The following is a 22124-nucleotide window of genomic DNA, read 5'->3' as shown; positions in this document are numbered from 1 at the left end:
ATCACATCCTGCTCTCCACCTCCTCATGGTTCATCTGGTAGAGAATCTGGGCGTCAATGCAACCAGGTACGGACTGCCAGTCATCATGAAGCTACAGTCTCACTATCTCGATCCATCTACTTCTTCCTCCCCCTTGAAGGCAGGCAGTCTCGTCCACGGCTACTTCTCAGCCGTCGTCGAGCGATTCACCCTCGAAGGCACAAGGGTAGGCAGAGAGATCGTCAACGAGGTCGTCAGGCGCAGGAAGAACGGCCTCTGGCTCTCGAAGGTCCAACTGCCTCCTCTCCCTGCAATCCGCATCCTGACCGACCAGCCACTCAACACAAGTGATACCAACACTGATCCCGCTGCCCAGTCAAACAAGGCTGCCTATACCCCTTTTACCTCTACCGTCGAACTGGTTTCCCAGATTGAATCCGCATATAACCAGTCCTTCCTCTCCCCAGCTTCCAGCCCAGCAAGTTCTCCCAGTACAGCTGCCCAGGGACTCGCAGCTACATTATCCTTCCAGCCAGCCCGCCAGCTACCCACAACTCAACTACCGTCATACGTCAAGGAGCAAATGCTCTCTCCCTGGTCCAGAGAGGCTTGTCTGGCCTCTATTGAACAAGAACGGACCCAGTCGTCTTCCATCAGTGGCTCGAAGAATGGCTCCGTCCCTGCCCGTAACCTTCTGAACCTCACGTCCGGCGGAAAGAACGGTACCGCTGGCTCCCCTACAGGCACGGACTCGTCTCATGGCCAGGGCCATAGATGGCACCGTCCTGTCTCTGCCTCTGCTGCTGCAGCTACCACCGCAAATACTACAGCTCCAGGCACCCGTGCTGAAAGCCGCAAGGACCGCCGTCAGAGTCTGACCGAGACGCCTCACCCTCGCTCCCCGACAACCGCTTCATCAAGCAAGGACTCAACAGTCCGCGTCAACGAGCTCCGTCGTGTCCTCTCGGTCATGAACAATTCCAACGTCCGCCACCCAAGCCCGCTAAGGGGTCACTCACGACTAGGCAGCGACGATGCTTCTAGCGCCGAAAGCATGGTCACAGATACATTCTCCACCTCCGATGCAGGCTTCAGCAGCGTTGGTCCAGGCGGTCACGCAGACGCAGTCCTCGAAAAGGTCCAACAGTCTCATTCCCAGCCCCACGCCTTCATTGACCAGGGCAAAGACAAATCCATACCCCCCGTCCCACCACTACCCCAGAACCCCCAATCCCGCAAAGAGCCTTCAAGATCCTCGTCAGCACGCCAATCACGCTCCAACTCTCGTTCCCGCCAACGTTCCAAAAGCAGAACTCCATCTACTTCTCGCCGCGCTACTTCACCACAAGCATCAACCCGGTCTCGCAAACATAGCAGGAGCGCAGCAGACACCCCCGTCGAAGCATGGGACCCAAGTCTAACCCAGAACCCAATCTTGCTTCGATCCGTCAGCCAAAGCCGAAGGGCGGAGGTTGACAAGCTACTTGGCGGTATTGCAACTCCTACTGCTCCTGACGCGGACACTGTCCCTCCCGTGCCGTCAAATGATGGATTAAAGGGACTCCTTGCGCCCAGCAGATCTACATCAGGTAGAAGGGGGATCGGTCCGCCTCCTTATTAGCCGCTGAACCATCTATGCATTTATTCACCCCTACATAAGTCTATCTCTATGAAAGATATTCTTAATTATCACTATCTCATCACTATCTATGTTAATGTCTATCCCGTGACCCATCTATCCCCGCTATCCATCCATCCCTCTGTGTCTGTCAGTTAGTTGTACGCAATATTCTAGATTTCTTTTTTCGTTCCATTTCAAAAGTGACTCGGCGGGAGGAAATGGGCAAGAAAAAACATCATTCTCATGGATGGATTATATTATAAGATTTAGGTTTTTCTTCTTCTTCTCTTTTTTCTATCTTTTTCTTCATTCCTTACTGTCATTCTGTTAAAAGTTCTGCATGGTCTATTAGTTATTCGAGCATGGTGGGTGATATAAAGATAGTTTTGCTAGTGACCTCCTTCCACCCCTTTTTTGAGTTACCCCTTTTTACCCCTTTTATGTAACTAAGTACTAACCAGAACATAGGGTGTGGGACATAAGATAGATTCATGATACTAGTATTCCAATCGCATATTTCATTATGTATTTGGTCTCGATTCAAGACTATCGCAAGATAGCTATGATACCCGAAATATAGACTATGAAAAGCCTCATTTCTTAAAAGCCCCTCCACACATGGCATCCTCATACTCGTAATCCGGCTGGAACTCACAATAAAGCACTTCCGGATCACTCTCCACACCAAAATTATACGCAGCCTGCTCATCCGAAATATACACCTTCTCAATCCCATTAGCAGCCGCCGCCTCAGCCAGCAACTGTGACTGACAGCTCCTCTCCAACACCCCAAACAAATACGCTGCCTCATCCACCGTGCCTCCAACACTCAACAAGCCATGATTCATAAGTATAGCAGCCTTACCATCCCCCAACGCCTTTGCAATCAAATCCCCTTCTTCTTCCGCTAGCACCACCCCTCCATACGAAGAGTACACGCTATGCGCCTTGTAGAACTTACAAACATCCTGATTCAGCATTTCCAGCGGCCTAGCAAACGACGACCATGTCTTGCCGTACATCGTATGCGCATGGCAAATGGCATGAACGTCCGGCCGGGCTTTATGCACCGCTGCATGGATCAGGAACCCAGCTGCGTTGGCGGGTCGTGATCGGTTGCCGCCTATCACTTCGCCGTCGAGACGAAGCAGTATCATGTCGCTGGCTTTGAGTAGGCCGAAGTGTACGGCTAGAGGGTTTGTCCAGAATGCGTCGGTGAATTCGGGGTCGCGGACGCTGATGTGGCCTGATAGACCTTCGACGTAGCCTTGTCGAGCCCAGATGCGGAATGCGCCTGCCATATGCTCTAGTTGCCATTGGCGTTTGAGCTCGTGGGATGTGAAGCTGGGTATTCCTGGTTATACATAGGCTTAGTATATAGAAACGCCGTCTCCAATCAGGTATGGTATGGTATTGGTGGGAGAGAGGCAAGGGAAGATAGAAGGGTACCGGGGATAGAGGTGTCTCCGTGGCTAAGGGCCTTAAGGCCTCGTTCATCGCTATGAATATGCTGCTTCTCCTGCTCTTGTTTGGTCTTGAGGTCCTCGCTGGCTGCAGCAGCTGGGCCAGGTTGGGCAACGGCGCCAGGGCTCATTTTTTACAGGTTTAAGGGATATATATGTGGATTCTTTAGTCTTCTGAGAGGATCAGAGTATCCGGATGAGTACCCAGATGGCTTTCTTAGATAGAATGGTCAATATGCGTTTCTAGATATCTGGAGGGGAGCTCGTATCCGCCGGCTCTTTATATCCTTAACCGGCCACTGTGGGGTAATTTAGGGAGCTGCATAAGCTTGAAGGAAGCAGACAGTTGAGTCTGATAGGCTTTTTGTTCGGATGAGCCTTTGCCGGGTTACGTCTCTAAATCTTGCGTTCAAGGGTGAGCAGTTGTCTCCATGGACGTGGCAGCCTGACGTTGGTGATATTCAACCGTCCTAGTTAAATAGTTATTTATCTTTAGTTCTGTGTTATTAGTGTTCAAGTGTGAACTACTGCAGCAGCATCGTCAACGTCGACTTGCAAAAACATACAGCGAGTGAGAGCAAGATTATGCAGAATAGCCATACTTCATAAAATACCCCTGTTAAGCTTGAGTATAATCTATAGAAGAGAAGTTTAGGGACATACTATGACAATAACGACAGCTAAAGAGACGGCAACGCTCTGAACAACAACTGGATACCTTTTCAGCTATATGGATACATCATCTGCTGTGGCTGCAAGGCCTATCCTGGCATCATCACTTCTTCCTCCTGAATCCGAAGATGATGACAGAAGTACATCAAGCTCGGAGGATGAGGATGGATGGCGGCTGGCAGCTGATATTTTCGGTGATGAGGCATCAGAGAAACCCCCGGCAGCTATCGTGATGACAGGCCGGGTACTGGGGATCTCTTCCCTGATACTCAGCATAGATCCAGGAAAAAGGACATCAAACGGTAAAGAATGTGTTCAGGAATGGGTTGACGAAGTATGTATACCTCTATCCACGAAGACTGATTTCATATTGCTAACACTCTGTAGTTGTCATTGCACCTGCTGATTTCTACAATTACACGAAACACAACTACAAACAGGCCAGGGGCGTTCATTATCCAATTTGAAGGATGCCGTCCGTTATCACCTGTAGTACTTCGTGGGCTTATTCGAGAAAAGATGCCAGGTCTCTCCATCGAGGAAGTGGAGGCCATCCTAAGCACTGTCAACATATTTCATGCATCAAAATTTAGCCAGATACTCAGTGCTGTCGACCAAGTATCAGATCTCCTCTTCAAAATCGAACAAAAAGAACAGGAACCGAGCAAGGAGAGAGATTTGCCCACTACTAAACAAACTGGTGACCAAAACCATACGATGCAATCGGCAAACAATCAACGGGGGGGTGGTCCCATCGAACCGCCTATTTTGCTCCTTATCGAAGGAATGGATGTAGCCATACAGGAAACCATTCACACGTCCGACACAGACGCTGCGGGAGAACAACTATGCTCCTTGCTCCGCACTCTCACTCTACTTTGTAGGACATATGAGTCCCTGTTCGCAGTTATTATCGCCAACTCTATACCACTACGACCACAGGCGCCAAAGGCAATACAAATGCCGACAGAAGACCTCCGATCCCAGGTCCGTGCTGGCCGAACGCCAATTGAAACCCCGCTAACCACCCCATATATGCTTAAAGATATGGATTTTCCAGTAGAGTCTGTTTTCGAGGCGCCTGATGACCGTCGGCTGATTAGCGGTTCTCCATACCTGTCTAGCTTGCAATTGTCCATTTTCGCTGATGAAATCGACGAGGGCATTGATATCCATTTGGCCATCTCTAGTGTAGATAATGAGCGAGTGGTCGAAGTAATTAAAGATAGGAACGGAGATAATCTAGGGCGTTGGGATGTTTTCTAACCGTGTTGCCATATACACCTTTTATTACCTGGTCGATGAAACGAAATAGAAGACTGACGCAAGTCGCTGACTCCCTAACCATGCACCTTGGAGCGTGCCACGCAAAAAGGAACCATGTAACCGTACATAAAGATAAAAGGATGGTATAAAATACATTTTGACTTGAATATTGAACAGTACTCGCAAGTAGAAACCCCATGTCACTGGATTCCTAAAAATAATAGGGTAGAAAGAAAATATAGATAGAACGCCAGAGTCCAGTTGGTATGATTTTGTTTGTCAATCCATTAGAATCGCGCAAGTGCAAAGGAAAAAGGGGGGAGAACCGAAACACCATAGTAGGATTAGTAATGCAGGGTAAAGGTAGGTAGGGTATTCTGTTCCTAAGAAAGATGTGACAGGAAATAAAGTGTAGCTGGGTATCGGAATAAGAAGATTCAAAGGTCTATTGTCGGATATCCGTGTCTGGATGCTGCAAGTTGGACTGGGACTCAGCATTTGAGTGAAAAAAGACTCTTAGTTCTCGCTGCTGAACATCCTAAGAACGGCTTTTCTGACTAGCTCCTCAGCATCCCTGTGACATTTATCGGACTGTTCCTTCAAAATTGATTGTTCAAATAACACTTCCTGTTGCATAACTTTAGTCCACTGTTTATGGCGCTCGCAGCGCTTTTTCAAGCATAGTGTCTGGAGAAGCTCTTCAATTGTTTCAGCATCGACCGCATTTTTCAATTGAGTGCTAGCTTCTCCGGAATTGTCTTGGTTGGTAATTTCAGCAAGCAATAGAGCACCCTTGTCAGATTTGCGCCATTCATCGAATTCTTCGTCAGAGAGAGAGAATCGGTTATCAAAGCCACAGAGGTCCTTGAGTTGTAAATTGCCAATGGATCCATGAGCTTTGAGGCGGTCAAATGCGTGCTTAACTCTTTGTTTAGCAATAATGATGAAGTTATCTCGGGCTTGGAGCATCTCCTTGCGGTTGTCGAGCTTCAATTTCTCCATTCGAAGCTGGTTAAGTCGTTGGCGTTCGCTGGATGAGAATGCAACTTTATCAGCCTCCGATTCAAAATCTACGTCTTTGGACTGTGGACTGTTCTGGCTCGGGCCGGGAGCAGCCATAGCATCTGAAAGTCGAGCTTGAACTTCCTCCTGCTGAGCTGATAGCGGACTGGCCCCAAGCTTCCGAAATTGGTCGGCCGAGCCTACCTTAGAAACGACGGACTTGAGGTCTCCCAGGTTTAGTATTCCGCCTCTGCTGGCCTCGTTTTGACTGCCCTGTTCATTAGTACTGGGCCTAGGTTGCCTTGAGCCACGAGACATTGCTTGTTTCATATAGTCTATTCCATGTTGGTCACAACAATATTTGCTTGGTGGTTTTGTATCAACTCGAGCTGGCTGGCGACATTCCCGAAGACGACACATAGGCTTCCAGGTTGTGCGTAGAGGGCTTTTGGTTTCACAAGTTGGGCCTGAAAGCCAGTTAGCTTGGGTTATCAAGGGGGTGACTAGGGGGTGACTTTATATATATCTCGGGAGGACTCACAAATATACTTATCAATCAAATCCGCGTCTTTTGGATCAATTTTCATACATCTGCCATGGAACCAATCTTCGCAACCTCCATCGCATGCAATCATCCAGGTATGGTTATCTGGTTTACGACAGATGCAAAACAAGGCAGATTCATCATTGTCCTCATCATCGTCGTCAGAGTTTAACTTGCCACGCCGTAAACGCGCCTTCTTAGGTCCCTTTTGCTCAGGAGCGGGTGAACCAGCAGCTGATTGAGAGTCCTGTTTTTTATTCCTCTGAGCTGACGACTTGCTTAGTGGAGAAGCTTTTGCAGAAGATACATCTTCCACATCTCCAAGCTCATTTATTTTTCGTTTCTTGTTCGCTGCCGGTGCTCGTTTGGCTGTCCCTTTTTTGATAGCAGCGGCAGTAGAGCCTTTCTTTTTTGTGGTTGGTTGAGAATTTACTGATGGAGCTGGTGATGAACGGTCAACCGAAGAAGCCCGCGATACGGAGCTTCGTTTCATATCTGCCACCTTTTTGGGAGTGAGAGCAGGTGTCTGTGACGAGCCCTCTTCGGATGGAATCATCGGATTCAGATCCATCGTCGGCGTAGACACTTTAGGAGTAGCACCTTCATTATTTTCTAGCCGTTTTGGTATTTGTGGATGTTCATAGAGGTCATGCCATTGGACCTTTGTTTCATGACACTCCGGGATGGGTGCATTTGTCTCGGAATCTATGCATCTAACTTTTGCATGGATTCTGCTCACGGTTCTCCAATTGAAGTAACCAGCATTAGACCACCCGATCAGACCAGTTATTTTATCATTGTCTACAATGATATTGGACATAACCATATCATTATGGGCCACGCCGAGGTCATCGCAGGTATCAGTAGGCGAGAGGCTGTGGACCTCCTCTGCTGATAGCCTCCGTTGACTCTCCTTTTCTGAGCCTGCGACAAAGTATCGGGGGTATTTTAAGGTATCAGGTGCTATCCGACGTAACCTTATAATTATGTCGCGGGCTTGACTTTTAAAGGATTCCTTTTGCTCAGTTGTGAGCCGTGGCCAGATAGAATCCAGAGGCTGTCCGGGAATGCGAGACTGAATCAAAATATCGTGGCCTCTGAGTTTTGAGCTGAAATAGGTTTGCGGTATTTGAATATCCGGGATCGCATCTCTGACCAGTTTCACTGCAGCGACCTCGTTCGCGTCTACCAGATGATAGCCAGCCCCCCCACCTGGATCAAGATGATCACTCTTGACAGTGACATTTCCCACCACAAATATATCTCTTTTCCCAATGTGCGGCACAGTTATGCGTGTGTCGGCATTGCAGCAGTCCAATATTTCCTCCCAGTACTTTATTGACTCCGGACTGGTTGACATTATATGACGCGCGTCAGGGCAGAAATTCTCAACAGTCGAGGGACTCGGAATCTGAGCAACAATATTAGTACCAGAAACTGCATTCACAGGAGCTGGAGCCGGATTGTTAAAGGCCATTGCGTTATAAGTCGCGCTTTCGCGCTGATGCGGGGTGTTGGCGAGGTCGAGGGTGTTTTGCGTTGCTGGAACGGCAGACGTGACGGTTGAGAGAGAAGGGAGAGAGCGTATTGGTTCGGCCGTTCTGATAGCAGGTAAAGTAGCCGACGTGGAGGTTGGAAGGGTGTTAATACGGATAGGCCTTGACAGAGCTAGCTGGGTTGAAATGTTTGGAGAGTACGGGACATGGCGAGACTCGTCAACCTGTGGAGTTCTTCCTCTGCGATGCCAAAGAGGTTCTGGTTCAAACAGGCGAGGCGACTCAGAAGGGAAATGATTATTTGGCGCGCCTATGCCAGAGGAGGGAACCGGAGTCCCTAGTGGAGAGGATGGGGTGCGAAGGTGAGAGTGAGGGTGAGGGTGAGGGCGAGAGGAGCTATCAGAGCATTGTGAGGGCCCCGGTGCAGCGCAAGAAAACGGTCCGTCCCGGAGGAGTGGAGTTAAGTTGGAGGGATCAATTTCTCTGGGGCCGTAACTGGGCTCAATTGAATGGACAGGAGCTCTCCTTGGATCACGATATTGTTGCGATTGCTGAGGTGAGCCTGGTGCTGTTGGTGTTTCTGGGTTCGATGTTGGTGTTGGCGGCTCATCCATGCTTTTTTTTTTCACTTTAACTATTTTAGCCTTTGTATGTTTGACTAAGCCTGCATGCTTGTGGATCCTATTCCACGTATACTTACGGATAGCTAAGTATCTGTTCTTATGTGAGAGAAAAGCGCAGCATTTATGGCTTTTCATTGTTTATATCCTTGATATTTAGAAGTTGACTTGGAGTTGCTTTCCCCATTTCCTGTTCGGGCAATGCGGTGAAAGGCGGCAGAAAGAGGCTGATATCTTCGTTCTCTAACGAAGACGACGACATCTCGCTAGTTACTTGTAAACCAAGAAGACGACTAGTTAGCGAAGACAGGCTAATATGAAAATTCTCTAGGATTCCTAGAAAGTGGTAAGAGTCAATCGAGTGTGTACTTAATTAAGGGCAAGAATAACATTTCTTCTTCCTAGGGAAAAGTATCTATGGCAAGCCTGCAGCTACGGGACACTTTATTCAGGGTAACTAACGAGATATATGCACCACGCGAGCGTTACACGGAATAAAAATGTCATCCCGATATCTACTTATCCCGTATACAATTCCGCGTGCTTACTCCGTTATCGGGTCCCATGTGGCGGGGAGTGGTGTGTAGCGCTGGACAGCCGCAAAGCTTGTCGTTTTCTTCGGTTCCATCATCCATGGTTCCCCAGCGGACGAAGTGTCAAGTGCGGCGAGGAACGGGCCAGGGCTGAGACTCAAATTAAATAAGATGAGCGCACGGAATAGTATGGTCAGGGATAGTGAGCGACGGCGCTCAACTGACAGCAGCAAGAAAACACTTGGGCCTCTATGCTTTCTTTCCTATCTTCCATGCAGCACGTCGGTAACTTACGCCAACCCAGGCGCAAAACGACCTGAACCCTGGCCAGTCCCTGGCCGGACCCAAGCCCGGCCGATAGCATCCAGAATCTCAATGGCGAGCAAAAGCAGTCCCGAACCCATGACTCCAAACACACTCCCAGCCAGCACACCGATGCTTTTCAGGTTAGACTTTCCTATTTAGATGTTCGTTGTGCTTGCAGGGGCTTGCCTGGAACATGAGCATGCAGCATCGATTATGACACCTCAGGTTTGGACCATCTTCCCGTCCTGGGAGAACAGGATTCGGGCTGCCTTCACGCCGCGCAATATGTGCGGAGTATAACATCTTATATATACGGAGTATATCACGATAGGATTATACTTGCCTGGCTGTCAAACTGTCGAATGACGTCTAAGTTTCCGCATCAGGAGTTACCAGGATAAAAAGTCTTAGCTAACGTTTCTAATTCTAGAATTGCTTATCTAATCCAAAGCAAAATCCCATTCCGGCCGACGGACCAATCAAGGATAAGAAAACAAGTCATGTGAATGATGGATTGTTAGTCAGCAGATGCAGCTCGGGGATTCAATTGCGATGTGCAGCAAAGCAACGACATGGGAGGAGAAGCAGGAGTAGCAGAAGAACCAAGGGCGCTGCGGCATCTCTGTGGCCTGAGTTGGCACGGCTGTACGACGTCTGCCTCGTTCCTCCGCGCTCTTCTCCTCGCTGTGGCTGCATGAGAGAATACTGTCTGAGCGAGATGCATCTACACACCCTCGGTTCCAGTCGTCGGAGTTAAGATTGACAATCAATCGGAGTAACTAGGAAGCTGCGGTCTCGCTCTTATAAGGTGCAGCGTGCGCACCCCTGGTTGTTCCAAGCCTGCCTGCACGCATCGTGCTTGCTGCTTACTTGTTGGCTAGGGCTTGTCCGATGTGCAAGGGCTGATTCAATCCGGTGATCGCGCACACCTTTCCTTTTCACCTCGTTGCAAGACTCGATGTACGAAAGCTTGAATCCACCTATCAACGGGTGAAGTACATGCTTTGCGCTGTGGGTCGCGCTTTTTCAAACTTTTTGTCTGGAACCCGAGCAAGCCTAGTGTTGGTTGAAACATCAAAGAGTCATTTCCATCTGATAAAACTCCCACTCAACTGTTGGTCGTATCTGTCAACCATCCTTGCGGCTGCACGCTCCTTCATTCTTTCTCCTCATCGCCCAACGATATCGAGGGTACGGACCAACGAGTTGGCTGTCTGCTTGCATTTGCTTGTCGATCTGATAGCAGCTCAGCGGGGGAAACCTTTATCATTGGTAAGCCAACTCTCTTCCAGTCAGAGAGGGGGAAGGAAGTCGAATGAGCATCTATCCGCTCGAATGATTGAATGAGGCTGGCCAAAAGAAAAAAACAATACATAGAAAATACTCGTGGCTGTGGAGTTAATAACCGCCGTATGTCTATTTGTGCTAACCTGGTATGCGTTGTTAGTATTGAGCTCCAGGAATACACCCTGGCGCCTGGACATGTTCCTGCTCGACACCACGAGTAGTAGTGAAGACGACGATATAAACCCTCATTCAAACACTGGCCGCCCCCAATGAACTTGTGGGTGCTTCGCGGGTCATTCGAACACAATGGTCTCTGAAGATACTATCATGCAGTCGCCGCAGGACGAGCACAAAATTCATGAGCAAACCCCAACATCAACGGGAGTTGAAGTTGACAATTCTCAGGATGCTCATGGCCAAACACCAGATGCAACGCAAGAACCCGAAACGGCAGACGGAACACCTGCTACCGACCCACACCAGTCTTCGCTAGGCATCACAGTCCAAAAAAGAAGAAGGGTCACAAGAGCCTGCGATGAGTGCCGTCGTAAGAAGATAAAATGCGACGGCAAGCAACCTTGTACCCACTGCACTGTCTATAGTTATGGTATGAACCCCCCTGAGTACATACTATGTATTCCGATTGATCCTGTGCCAAAAAGAGGGTAGCTAACTGTGTCCTGAACCTAGAATGCACATACGACAAACCGTCAAACCGACGAAGAAATCCTGCCCCTCAATATATCGAAGCCCTCGAATGTCGACTCCAGAAAGCCGAGAGGCTCCTGAGAGCACTCGTACCTGAGATTGACCTGGACGACCCGCGCTATGACGGATGTTGTGTTGAAGAAATACTTTCCCTCCTCAAAAATAAAACGCCAGATCCTCCTAAAAAGCCTGAGCCGAAGTTACCGGTAGTCTCGGAACAGTGTGACGAATCACTCCTCGAGTCAATGGTGGATAATACAGGCTCCCTTGACCTGGACGACGAAGGACACTGGGATTACCATGGCCATTCCTCGGGGCTTATCTTTGTGAGAAGGGTGCGAAAGCAAATTGGAAATATTGCTTTAGAAGGGCAGCTGCCGCAGAAGTTGCCCCGTTTGCCCCTCAGGCTTGAGAAAATGAAATCAACTTCTGAGTCTCCTATCGACACACATTTGTCTCCTGTGCATGACTTACCATCGAAGAAGGAGGCACGGAAATTTTGCACCCATGCACTTGAAGACGCCTGCTGTATAATGCGCTTCTTGCATAAACCAACCTTTTGGGCAATGTTCGACCGAATATACGATACTCCGCTAGAACAGTTCTCAAATGAGGAGAACAGCTTCTTGCCCCTTCTATATCTTGCGCTTGCTGTCGGATGTCTTTTCCGAGGACCCGGTGACTGCACTTTGGAGAAATCTGGCTACGAAAGTGCCGTGGATCAAGGGTAATTCCTCCGATTGAATCTTTCTGACCCTTTTAGTTTAAAAGCTAACGCCCAGAGTAGTTTCCAATATTTTAGAGCTGGTCGACAGTTGCTTGATATTACCGAGTGTCGTGACTTGACCTCTCTTCAAGCTGTCTGCTTCATGATTCTCTTCCTACAGGCTTCTGCCAATATTAGAACCTGTTATTCATACATTGGAATTGCACTTCGTGCTGCCGTTCGCCTAGGCCTCCACCGTTCGGTCTCTGTCAAGTTCAACCCCATTGAGCTTGAAACTCGCAAGCGAATTTTCTGGGTCGTCCGAAAGATGGATGTACATGTTAGCACCATCCTGGGTCTCCCATCAATGCTAAGTGAGGATGACATCGACCAAACCTATCCTATCGCCGTTGATGATGAATTTATCACAAAGGACGGCATCTTGCCTATGCCAGCCAATTACATTTGCCTAATGGAGGGTGCAAATGCACACATGAGGTTGGGCCATATTATGCTGAAAGTGATGAAGTATATATATCCTGTCAAAGTCACAACACATGGCGATAACCACACCTATATGGTAAGCCATTCCAAAATCCGGGAACTTGAACGAGATCTTCAGAAATGGATGGAGGCACTTCCCGACGCCTACAGGCCAGGCGGGGAGGCGGCAATTGAGGTTGAGCGGTAAGTGACAATCTGTTTAAGAATTGAGCCTGCGTATTCTGATGATAAACCTTAGAATGAGACAACTCCTTCGTATATGCTACGCTCACGTTCAGATGGTTATGTACCGTCCTTTCTTACACTATGTCACAGGCGGCTCCAAGGGCCAAGAAATTGACAAACGCTCTTATGCTTGTGCTGCTGCTTGTGTTAGTGTAGCGCGAAATGTTGTTCATATCACTGCTGGTATGAAAAAGAAACAGCTTCTCAACGGATCGTACTGGTTTACGATGTATACGACTTATTTTGCTATCTTAACGCTCCTCTTCTTTATCCTCGAAAACCCAGAATCTGCGGCGGCCAAGGATGGGATTCTGAAAGATGCGTTAGAGGGTAAAAATGTGTTAGCTGGTCTCGCAAAGAAGAGTATGGCTGCAGATCGATGTGCCCAGAGTTTGAATGTAAGCCCCCCTTTAAGTACGCATCGACGGTGGTTGCAAGCGGACTAACGTGTACTAGTCTATGTTTAAATACCTTCCGGAGAGACTTCGAAATAGGCAAGCTCTTTCATCTTCGCAAATCAACCGGAAGCGTACCCAAACACCCACTCCTATTTGTTCGAACAGTTCTTCAGGAAATGGGAACAAGACGCCACCCCTGCAGACTAAAATACCCTTGGAGTTCAATGCAACTCTTCCACAACGGGCAAGCACCTTTCCTTTACACATCACACCAAGCAGAGACGCTCCAGGCCAAAATTCTCAAGCTGGTGATACGCCAGTGGAAAATGCAAATAGCACCCCCAATGGCCCGTTTAAATGGACGGCTGCTATGCAGGGCTTATTTGGCCCATCTCCATCTACATCCCAGGTGTCATCTTTGGTCGATGACGAACAAAGTCACCTGTCATCCCCTTCTTTACCTACAGTAGGAGGTATTGGGAACCAGCAATCGCAACCTTCAAACAAGCAAGATATATCATTTTCACCGCCGTTCGATAGCCTGGCGCCCCTACCGGACCTTATGCCCATGATGTTTCCTTCCGATGACCCATTGGCCTATCCCAACCAACCAATGTCAACCCTAGAGGATGACCACTTCAAACAGGACAATCACAACAATGGTAGCCAGGGCCAGTATATGTTCTCTCCCAATGCATCCATTCAGTCTGTGCTGGAAGGTGATGGCTTGAATAAATCCAACTCATCCTCCTCACCTTCCTTTGCAAATACCCCGGGATTGTCTATCGTCACTCCGACGTCCTCGCATGACCCAGCGTCAACAAACAGTCTACCTCCCCATCTCAAAGCAGTATCTACCACCTTCCCAGGGAATACACAGAGTCCGACATCAGGACCTCAACAAAGTACAAATAACTACCCATTCATGGGCAACCCCGACCTTGTCACAATACCCGGCCACTCCTTCATCTGGCAAAACCTTGCTGCACAAGGAGCCCCGAATAATACATACCAGTACCCTATAGCTGATCCTCCTTTCCAGACCACATCAGACGACTTCGTAATGGGCCTTGGTGCTGGCCTAGATATGGCCCTAGACACGGATATGAAATTTGATAACTTACTAGATCAATTCGGCGGCGCAAGCACCAACATTAGCGGAGATATAAATGGAGATGGAAATATGGGCACGTCTTCGAATGATTGGAGTCAATGGGGAACCTGGAATTCGAACAGTGGTGATAGCAGCATCAACAACAATGTTAGTAACAAGGACTAATGATTCTATGGTATGACACCCATTTTTATAGCATGCGTTCTTTTTTTTGAGATTGGTCTCCAGTTTAATACTACTGCACATACCCTAAGAGACAGAATATAATTGTCTTAATCCTTTTCCCCTGCAATTCTGCGTTAGACACTTGATACCCTTTGAAAAACACGAATGCGTATACATTGATTCATGCTCTCTTCAAGCGTGTACATTCTCACCATTATGTATATTTTCATGCGCCGCAAACATATGACAGAGCAAGGTTTCTATAAAAAGTTACGCAGCATATAGATACTCAAGTGTAAACAGATATTCTCCTGGTTTAGGCATAGTTAATTCCATTTCATATATCAGGTTTGGTTTTCTTTTTCTTAATTCTTTGTTTGCCTTCTCTGCCATTTGCTTCTTCATCCCCGTCTTCGTCTTCTAGGTGTTGTTTTGCATACTCTATGGACTTATCGAGCCACGTTTCATCTCTGCTGTATTGCACTTTCAGCATCCTCTATTATGAGAGAACGAGGCTGCTTGCTTGCTATTTCCCTGTACTAGACATAGTGATGAAAACCCAACCATCTTTCCGACGGCTATAAGTAATAGGCAATTGCTTCTGGTCACTTACAGCTGCTCCCATTTAAAGTCGGCAGGCCCTCGTCTCCCCGCACTAGTGGGCCCTATTAGGGCGCTTAAGGGCGCTTAAGGGCACTGTTTATGTATGCTGACAACTGCCAAGACATGACGCGCCGCGTGCAAACTTCGATCTATGCTTGGCTGATGACGCGCAGGAGCGATCTTACGCGCATGGCTACTCTATACGGAGTACTCTACGGCACATCGTCCAGCTTAGGGGCTTCCACCGGGCTGAAGGGGCTAGTAAAGTGTTCCGAATCGAATGGCATTGTATACCGAACAGTGAGGCCAGTGGCGGTGATCTGCTCGTATATCACTGCCCCTTGTGACGCTGTCCAGCCAGGGAGTGAGGGAGGCTTTAAGGATTTAAAGTCAGAATCCTGTGTCGTGTTGTAAGTATTTATTACTTCCGGCAGACACCCATAATTCTTCGGTGGATGTCAGGCTAACTGCCTTTACGGTTGTGACTCCCATTGGACAACACAATCAAAGACGGACAGGCGTCGTCGGTTGTTAAGAAGTATGGACCGATATGATAAGCATGGGAGAGATAGTCTAGACCAAACAGGGGTTTATATAACCTTGTGTTCCTGGTGTGGTATGAGTAGGCTCATCTATCATATCACATTTTTCTACAAAGATAGTGAGCCCGTTGGATGACTAGCTAGGCCTGCATATTTCCTGGTCTGTCTTGAGAGTCATTGCCGCTATGTTGAGTGTACGGAGTAGATGTGAGCCACTCTCGGTAAACCGATGGTTTCGTCGATGCGCCAATACCGAAGGCAAAACCCCTTGTCTAATAACCCTTCACCTGAATGTGAGCATGCTGTTCTAGAAAGAGAGTCTATTTATATCCAAAGGCTGTTTACAACCCCTGCATCTATCCTATCTTATTGAAGTATGTAAATCTCAACCTGGACGAAACCTATGAAACGCGTCACTTTGTTCCTTTTGCCCATCTTCCCTGTCCCCAGCTGTCTGTCTGGCGGTTGGCTAGAGTAGACGCGAGACTGTCTCCGAGTTGACTATCCGAGACTGCCTGGAACAGAAGAGAAGAGATCAAGCTGTTTCAGCCAGAATAATAAGGAGAGAACGGAGCATGTTTATTATTATTATACGAGGAAAAGAAGAAAGAAGAGAAACCAAGCACTGGCTGAGACTCGCCCCAAGAGATCTTATCCAGCCTTATCCTGCTTTCCTTATCTCTGCCTTATCTTTGTCTCTATTCTTTACTTAGAGCCCCTGCCCCTGACTAAGCACCGGCTGACCTCGGCATCCTCGGCACCCAGACCCAAGACAGGGATAGTCTGCCTTGGCCCCTCCTTGGCGCCCTCGCTTCTCTCTGTCTTGGCTGTGGGTCTTGGCACTTTACTGCCCCCCTTTGCCTTTGCTCTCTTGCCCGTCCTTGGCCGCCCTTGGCCGCCCTTGGCTCCGCTCTGGCTTGGCGCTTGTCCTCTTTCGGCCTCGAGTAACACACGCCAAGAGGAGTTAAACCACTTTCTTTTTAATCTTTTGCAACGCTTGTCTTATGTAAGCGTGCACGAAAAAAGCAAAAGACGCGAGACGGGAAGCGAGAAGAGCGAGAAAGCGAGAGAGAGAGAGAGAGACGAAAAGGACGAAAAGAAGGAAGAAAAAGAAAAGAGAAAGGAAGGAAAGAAACATGCAAAAAAGAAAAGAAAAAAAGACCAAAAGGACGAAAAAGATGAAAGACGAAAAAAGAGGAAGAAGCAAAAGGACGCCTTGCCTGGCCTTGTCTTGGTCCCCGTCCTTGGTCTTGGTCTTTGCAGGGTCTTGGGTCTTGGTCTCTCGCTGCCCCTATTTATTTCAACCCATGTCTTGGCCCGTCCTCGTCCTGTCTTGTCCAGCTAACCAACTGCCTTCCCTTTCTCCCGTCTCACTCTTGCCTCTCCTCTTGTCTCTTGTCTCTGCCACTGCCTCGTCCTCCTACTGTCTTGTCGTCTTGTCGTCTTGTCGCTCTTCTGACTTGTCTGGTCTTGCTGACTCCCTCCGCCCGCCCAGCCCTTGGCCTTCCCCCCGTCCTCCTCCTCCGTCGTCTTTCTTCTTTCTCCCTTTTCCCTCGCCTTTCCGCGTCGTCTTTGCTGCTTTGCTTGACTTTGTTTTACCTCCTCGAGTCCCAGCCAAGGCCCACGCACGGCGACTCAGCCCCTTCCACCCACCCCCGTCTTTTTCCCCTTCTTCCTCTCTGCCTCTTCCTCCCCGTCTCTTGTCTCTTGTCTCTTGTCTCGTCTTTCTTCTTCTTCTCCTTCTTTCTCCCGTCTTCCTCTTTTTTAACCTGCCTGTCCCGCCCTGTCTTTTCTCTCTCTCGACTTCTTCCTCTCTTCTTCCTCTCTTGACTTTCCGCTCTTGGTGCTGTCTTCGCCCAGGACCACGACAAGCCTTTTGCTTGGCAGCCATGTCTTCCACCCAGGACCAAGACCACTCCGCCCTCGCCCAGCAGCAGCAGCAGCAGCATCAACCACAGCAGCACCAGACTCAGCAACAGCAACAGGGACAGCAGACGGCGACGGCCTCGCAGCCAGAGCAGGCGCAGGCCCAGCAGTCCCGGCCTCAGATGCAGACCGCGTCCTCCCTCCAGCAGGGACAGCCTCAGCAGCAGCAACCACAGCAACAACAACAGCAGCAACAGGGGCAGCAGCAGCCATCGACGACGCAGACGGTGCAGAGCGTCCCCGTTCAGACGAGTCTCCAGCACGCCGCTGCTGCTGCCGCTGCCGTTGCGCCTCCAGGAGTGCAGCAGGTCGCCCCCAACAGCCCCAGCGCCCCCGGCTCGCTCGAGTGCCAGTGGCAGGGCTGCCAGGAACTCTGCCCGACTCCAGAAGCCCTCTACGTATGACTGACTCTCTCTTTATTATTATCTGCGTGTTGGCGGTGCAGTTGGCTAATTGAGACTGTAGGAACATGTGTGCGAGCGCCACGTCGGACGCAAGAGCACCAACAACCTCAACCTGACCTGCGGATGGTCCAACTGCCGCACCACCACCGTCAAGCGCGACCACATCACCTCCCACATCCGCGTCCATGTTCCATTGAAACCGCACAAGTGTGATTTCTGCGGCAAGGCCTTCAAGCGGCCCCAGGATCTCAAGAAGCATGTCAAGACTCACGCGGACGACTCCGTCCTCGTGCGGTCGCCGGAGCCGGGTGCCGGACAGCGCCAGCAGCCTCCCTCGGGCATGTTTGGTGTCGGCCTTGGGCCTGACGGGAAGCGTACGTTAATTCTCCTTTTCTTTTTGGGGCTGTATACATATTTCTAGGTGAAAATGCTGACAGGTTGATAGCGGCTCATTTCTTTGAGGGGTCTCTGGGACCGGTCCCCCAGGCTTACGGCCACCCTCCACCACAGTACTACCAGCCCCAGCACCCCCAGCAGCAGCCCAATCCGTCGTACGGCAACGTGTACTACGCCGTTGGCCACGATGCTGCCCACCAGGCATCCTACGAGAACAAGAAGCGAGGCTACGATGCCCTGAATGAGTTCTTTGGAGACCTGAAGCGCCGTCAGTTCGACCCTACCTCCTATGCCGCCGTGGGCCAGCGACTGCTCAACCTCCATGGCCTCCCGCTGCCTCTGACCCACGCCGGCGCGGTGCCAGAATACCAGCCCATGCCTGCCATGGTCAGCGTCGGTGGCGGCCACGGTGGCTACCAGTCCGCCGGCCCAATCCCGACCCAGTCCTACCACCTGCCCCCCATGGGCAACCTGCGCACCAAAGCTGACCTGATGAACATTGACCAGTTCCTGGAGCAGATGCAGTCCACCGTCTACGAGAGTGATGAGAACGTGGCTGCTGCCGGCGTCGCCCAGCCTGGTGCCCACTACGTCCAGGGTCCCCTCAGCTACCGCACCACCAACTCTCCCCCAACCCATCACCAGTCCCACCACCACCACCAGCAGCATCCCCATGCCACCGCCACTGTCACCACTGCAGCCGCTACCTCTGCCTCTATGATGCCCACGGCTGCTGCTGTTGCTGCTGCCTCCAGATCCCCCCATGCATCCACTCCAGCACTCACTCCGCCCTCCAGCGCCCAGTCCTACACCTCTGGCCGCTCTCCAATCTCGCTTGCCTCTAGCCATGGCATGTCTCCAACCCATCATCATCACCCTTCCACGGCTGGGATGTACCCTACCCTGCCCGCCACCACCGGCCAGGACAGCCTCTCATCTTCCGGATACTCAACCACGGTTTCAAGTGCCGCTCCTCCGTCGACCCTAAGCAGCGTCTTTGACGATGATCGACGACGCTACACTGGCGGCATGCTCCAGCGTTCTCGTCCAGACATCGACCTCTCCACTCCCACCATCAAGCGTGATGATGCTGCTTCTGCCGATGAGCCAAAGCTGTCCTCCAGCGTCATCGACCCTGCTCTCCGTCGTGCCTCGGCTGACGAAGACGCAGCCTCTGCCCGTAGAAGAAGCTCATCCGCTACTCCTACTCCTACCTCTGCTCCTGCTGCTGATGAAGATCGCCAGCCGGCCGGAGAGCAGCAGTGGGTCGAGAACGTGCGTCTGCTGCAGAGACTGCGTGACTATGTCCTCGAACGTCTCAACAACGGCGACTACCTCGACGAAGACAAGAAGGAAGCCTCCGATAAGGAGGAAGATGCCAAGACCGATAAAGCTTCCTCTAGACCTGCATCCGCATCCACACCCGCACCTGCATCTGACGCTAATGGAGACTACCCCAGCATCAAGATGCATGGCATGGAGGCCATCGCCGCCGCTGCCGTGGCCCACGAGGAAAGACGAGATCAAGATCAGATGTCACGAGAGCGCACCCCGTCCTCGCCCGCTGCCAAAAGCACAACGACCATGCTCGATGCCGAGGAAGAGGCCAAGCGTGCCGGAGAAAACCTGTATCCTGTGCTCAAGATGGCTGTCGACGACGGAGCTGACACCGACGGAGACGAAAAGATGGGCCAGTAGACTGTCTTTCTCTTCTTTCTCTCCTTCTCTTCCTTCAACAACCCTTTCATGATGCTATGAGTCTTGCTGCTGTCGAGTCAGCCATTGTATATTCTACTCTACCCTTCTTCTTTTTTTTTCGTCTTCTTCTTTTTCTCCTTTTTATCTATCTGTCTGTCTGTCTGTCCGTTTTATCGTTCTATCTGCTGAAAGTACTGTCTGGGCGTGTTTCTGTCTCTTCTCTTCTTATACTATCTTTCCTTTTCTCTTCTCACAAATGGTCCCTTCCGAGTGCCAGTAGTAAGTAAAAGGTAGAAATGTGTATTGATATCGTAAAATACCGTAACTTACGCCACCACTGCCTAAACAGGTCGTATGTCCGATACCAACAACCAAAGTAACTCAGCGACAAGAACATGAGTAGAAGATGGAGAGCAAGAGAGAAAGCCGACCCATGGTTCGGTGTCCCTGGGCTCCATTCACTTAGTTATGTACAAGACGGCCAAAAGCCCCCGGTGGACTTCCACGTTTCTCTCGCATCAACGGCGAGGACGTCCACCAGATCCATCTTCAGCAACTAACTAGCTAAAGAGAATCCGGGGTTGGCCCCTTGCCATCGACCTTCTCCCTATGAAGTGGAAGTAACCAAGGTACATCGATAAGGCTGTGCTTGTGTTTCGCCTCAGACCACCCACCCACCCACTCCCCCTTTATCGATAGGGATAATAGGCTGAGGTTATCGATATCGGCTGTTTGAGAGTTGGAGGCGGGCGAGTCGACGCGTTTGAATGCGTAAAAAAGGTACCGAGCGTTGCATTGCGTCAGGATACAAACAAACATTGCAAGCCCACGGCTAACATCATCGTTGACATCAGAGACGCGGAAGAGACTTTTCTTTGGCTTTGCTTTGACTTTGCGTGCGGCTCGATTCCGTGATACGGTGATAGTTATTGTGATACTCTGTTGGCTGGCTGGCTGGAGTCGCGTCGGGACAGGGCTGCGTCTACATCTACATCTACATCTACAGCTACGTCTGCAGTGCACAGCCTGCTTACTATCTGCCTTACAGACGCGAGAGGCAGGGAGAGGGAGTCGCTGTAACTCGTCGTACCACAGACACGAACATCCACCGTCCCTCTCGCCTCCGCTGTCGGTCGAGGATACGCAACAAAGACAAGAGTGACGAGTGACGCGAGTGACTTGACTTGAGTCAGTCGGCTCAAACCCACATCAAGACGAAAGCCGAAGTCTGGTTGAGTTAGAGACTTGGAGACTTAGGGACGAGTGGCAAGAAGAAGGACAAAGTCGACAGCCAGAGAAAGAAGAAAGAGAAGAGTCGAGACGAAGAACCGTTAACCAGACCAGACCAGAGCGTCCATCCCATCCCATCCAACCGTCTACCATCTACCATCTGCCGTCCATACAGCATCAACCGTCGCGTCCAGCCGGAGGAAGAAAAGAAAGAGGAAGAAGAGGGAAAAAGTCAGCCTGTTAAAGAGTTTAAAGAGTTTTCTCTCTCTCTTTTCTCTGTTTACCAACTTTGACGGAGTTTTTTTTTCTTTTCTTTTCTTTTTTTTTCTTTTTTTCTTATTTTTTCTGTCTTGAACGAAAAACCGAAAGACGAAGAAGAAGAAGAAGCCGAAAAAAGGCCATTTTTTTACCTTTTTCCGTTTCTTCTATTTATTTATTTACCAAAGGGCGAAGACGAGGACGAAGACAGACGAAGATCTCTTTTTCTCTCTCTTATCACTGGTCTATCTTATTGTTCTATTCACTGTTCAACATTCAACATTCAACTTCACCAGGATTTCTGCTCGTTTCTTTTTTCCGCCCTTTAGAGGTTGCAGGAACGAAGTGCGTTTAGTTACTTAGTTAAAAGGAAAAAAAGAGTAACTAAGCGGCCTCTTCTTCTTTTTTCTCGTTGCTTGGGTTGTTTTGGTTTCGTTTCTGCTCGTCTTGCTTCGATC

General features: G+C 49.7%; 8 protein-coding genes across 8 annotated transcripts; 4 read left to right on the top strand and 4 right to left on the bottom strand.

The window, feature by feature from the left end:
- Positions 1-25: 25 nt before the first annotated feature.
- On the top strand, positions 26-1600 carry MGYG_00980 (EFR3; the record flags this gene model as incomplete). The annotated part of the gene is made up of 1 exon (XM_003176848.1): positions 26-1600. The coding sequence occupies one exon, from the start codon at positions 26-28 to the stop codon at positions 1598-1600; it is 1575 nt and encodes a 524-aa protein (XP_003176896.1).
- A 593-nt stretch (positions 1601-2193) lies between these two features.
- MGYG_00979 (meiotically up-regulated 14 protein) lies at positions 2194-3194 on the bottom strand (the record flags this gene model as incomplete). The annotated part of the gene is made up of 2 exons (XM_003176847.1): positions 2194-2954; positions 3050-3194. The coding sequence occupies 2 exons, from the start codon at positions 3192-3194 to the stop codon at positions 2194-2196; spliced, it is 906 nt and encodes a 301-aa protein (XP_003176895.1).
- A 599-nt stretch (positions 3195-3793) lies between these two features.
- Positions 3794-5001, top strand: MGYG_00978 (hypothetical protein; the record flags this gene model as incomplete). The annotated part of the gene is made up of 2 exons (XM_003176846.1): positions 3794-4069; positions 4123-5001. The coding sequence occupies 2 exons, from the start codon at positions 3794-3796 to the stop codon at positions 4999-5001; spliced, it is 1155 nt and encodes a 384-aa protein (XP_003176894.1).
- A 516-nt stretch (positions 5002-5517) lies between these two features.
- On the bottom strand, positions 5518-8657 carry MGYG_00977 (protein kinase subdomain-containing protein; the record flags this gene model as incomplete). The annotated part of the gene is made up of 2 exons (XM_003176845.1): positions 5518-6470; positions 6545-8657. The coding sequence occupies 2 exons, from the start codon at positions 8655-8657 to the stop codon at positions 5518-5520; spliced, it is 3066 nt and encodes a 1021-aa protein (XP_003176893.1).
- Positions 8658-9207: 550 nt separating this feature from the next.
- Positions 9208-9600, bottom strand: MGYG_00976 (hypothetical protein; the record flags this gene model as incomplete). The annotated part of the gene is made up of 2 exons (XM_003176844.1): positions 9208-9346; positions 9491-9600. 2 exons carry the CDS (start codon positions 9598-9600, stop codon positions 9208-9210), a joined length of 249 nt encoding a protein of 82 aa, XP_003176892.1.
- Positions 9601-11095: 1495 nt separating this feature from the next.
- Positions 11096-14609, top strand: MGYG_00975 (transcriptional activator Mut3p; the record flags this gene model as incomplete). Its single annotated transcript, XM_003176843.1, has 5 exons — positions 11096-11396; positions 11480-12224; positions 12285-12890; positions 12946-13330; positions 13389-14609. The coding sequence occupies 5 exons, from the start codon at positions 11096-11098 to the stop codon at positions 14607-14609; spliced, it is 3258 nt and encodes a 1085-aa protein (XP_003176891.1).
- Positions 14610-14946: 337 nt separating this feature from the next.
- Positions 14947-15704, bottom strand: MGYG_08912 (hypothetical protein; the record flags this gene model as incomplete). Its single annotated transcript, XM_003176842.1, has 4 exons — positions 14947-15082; positions 15223-15264; positions 15429-15610; positions 15681-15704. 4 exons carry the CDS (start codon positions 15702-15704, stop codon positions 14947-14949), a joined length of 384 nt encoding a protein of 127 aa, XP_003176890.1.
- Positions 15705-17643: 1939 nt separating this feature from the next.
- On the top strand, positions 17644-20178 carry MGYG_00974 (pH-response transcription factor pacC/RIM101; the record flags this gene model as incomplete). Its single annotated transcript, XM_003176841.1, has 3 exons — positions 17644-18078; positions 18146-18458; positions 18530-20178. The coding sequence occupies 3 exons, from the start codon at positions 17644-17646 to the stop codon at positions 20176-20178; spliced, it is 2397 nt and encodes a 798-aa protein (XP_003176889.1).
- Positions 20179-22124: the final 1946 nt, after the last annotated feature.

The sequence above is a fragment of the Nannizzia gypsea genome, genomic scaffold (genome assembly GCF_000150975.2).
Source record: "Nannizzia gypsea CBS 118893 supercont1.1 genomic scaffold, whole genome shotgun sequence".
Classification (NCBI taxonomy): Eukaryota; Fungi; Ascomycota; class Eurotiomycetes; order Onygenales; family Arthrodermataceae; genus Nannizzia; species Nannizzia gypsea.
The sequence above is the reverse complement of the archived record's forward strand: the minus strand, read 5'-3'. Positions and strand labels throughout refer to the sequence as shown.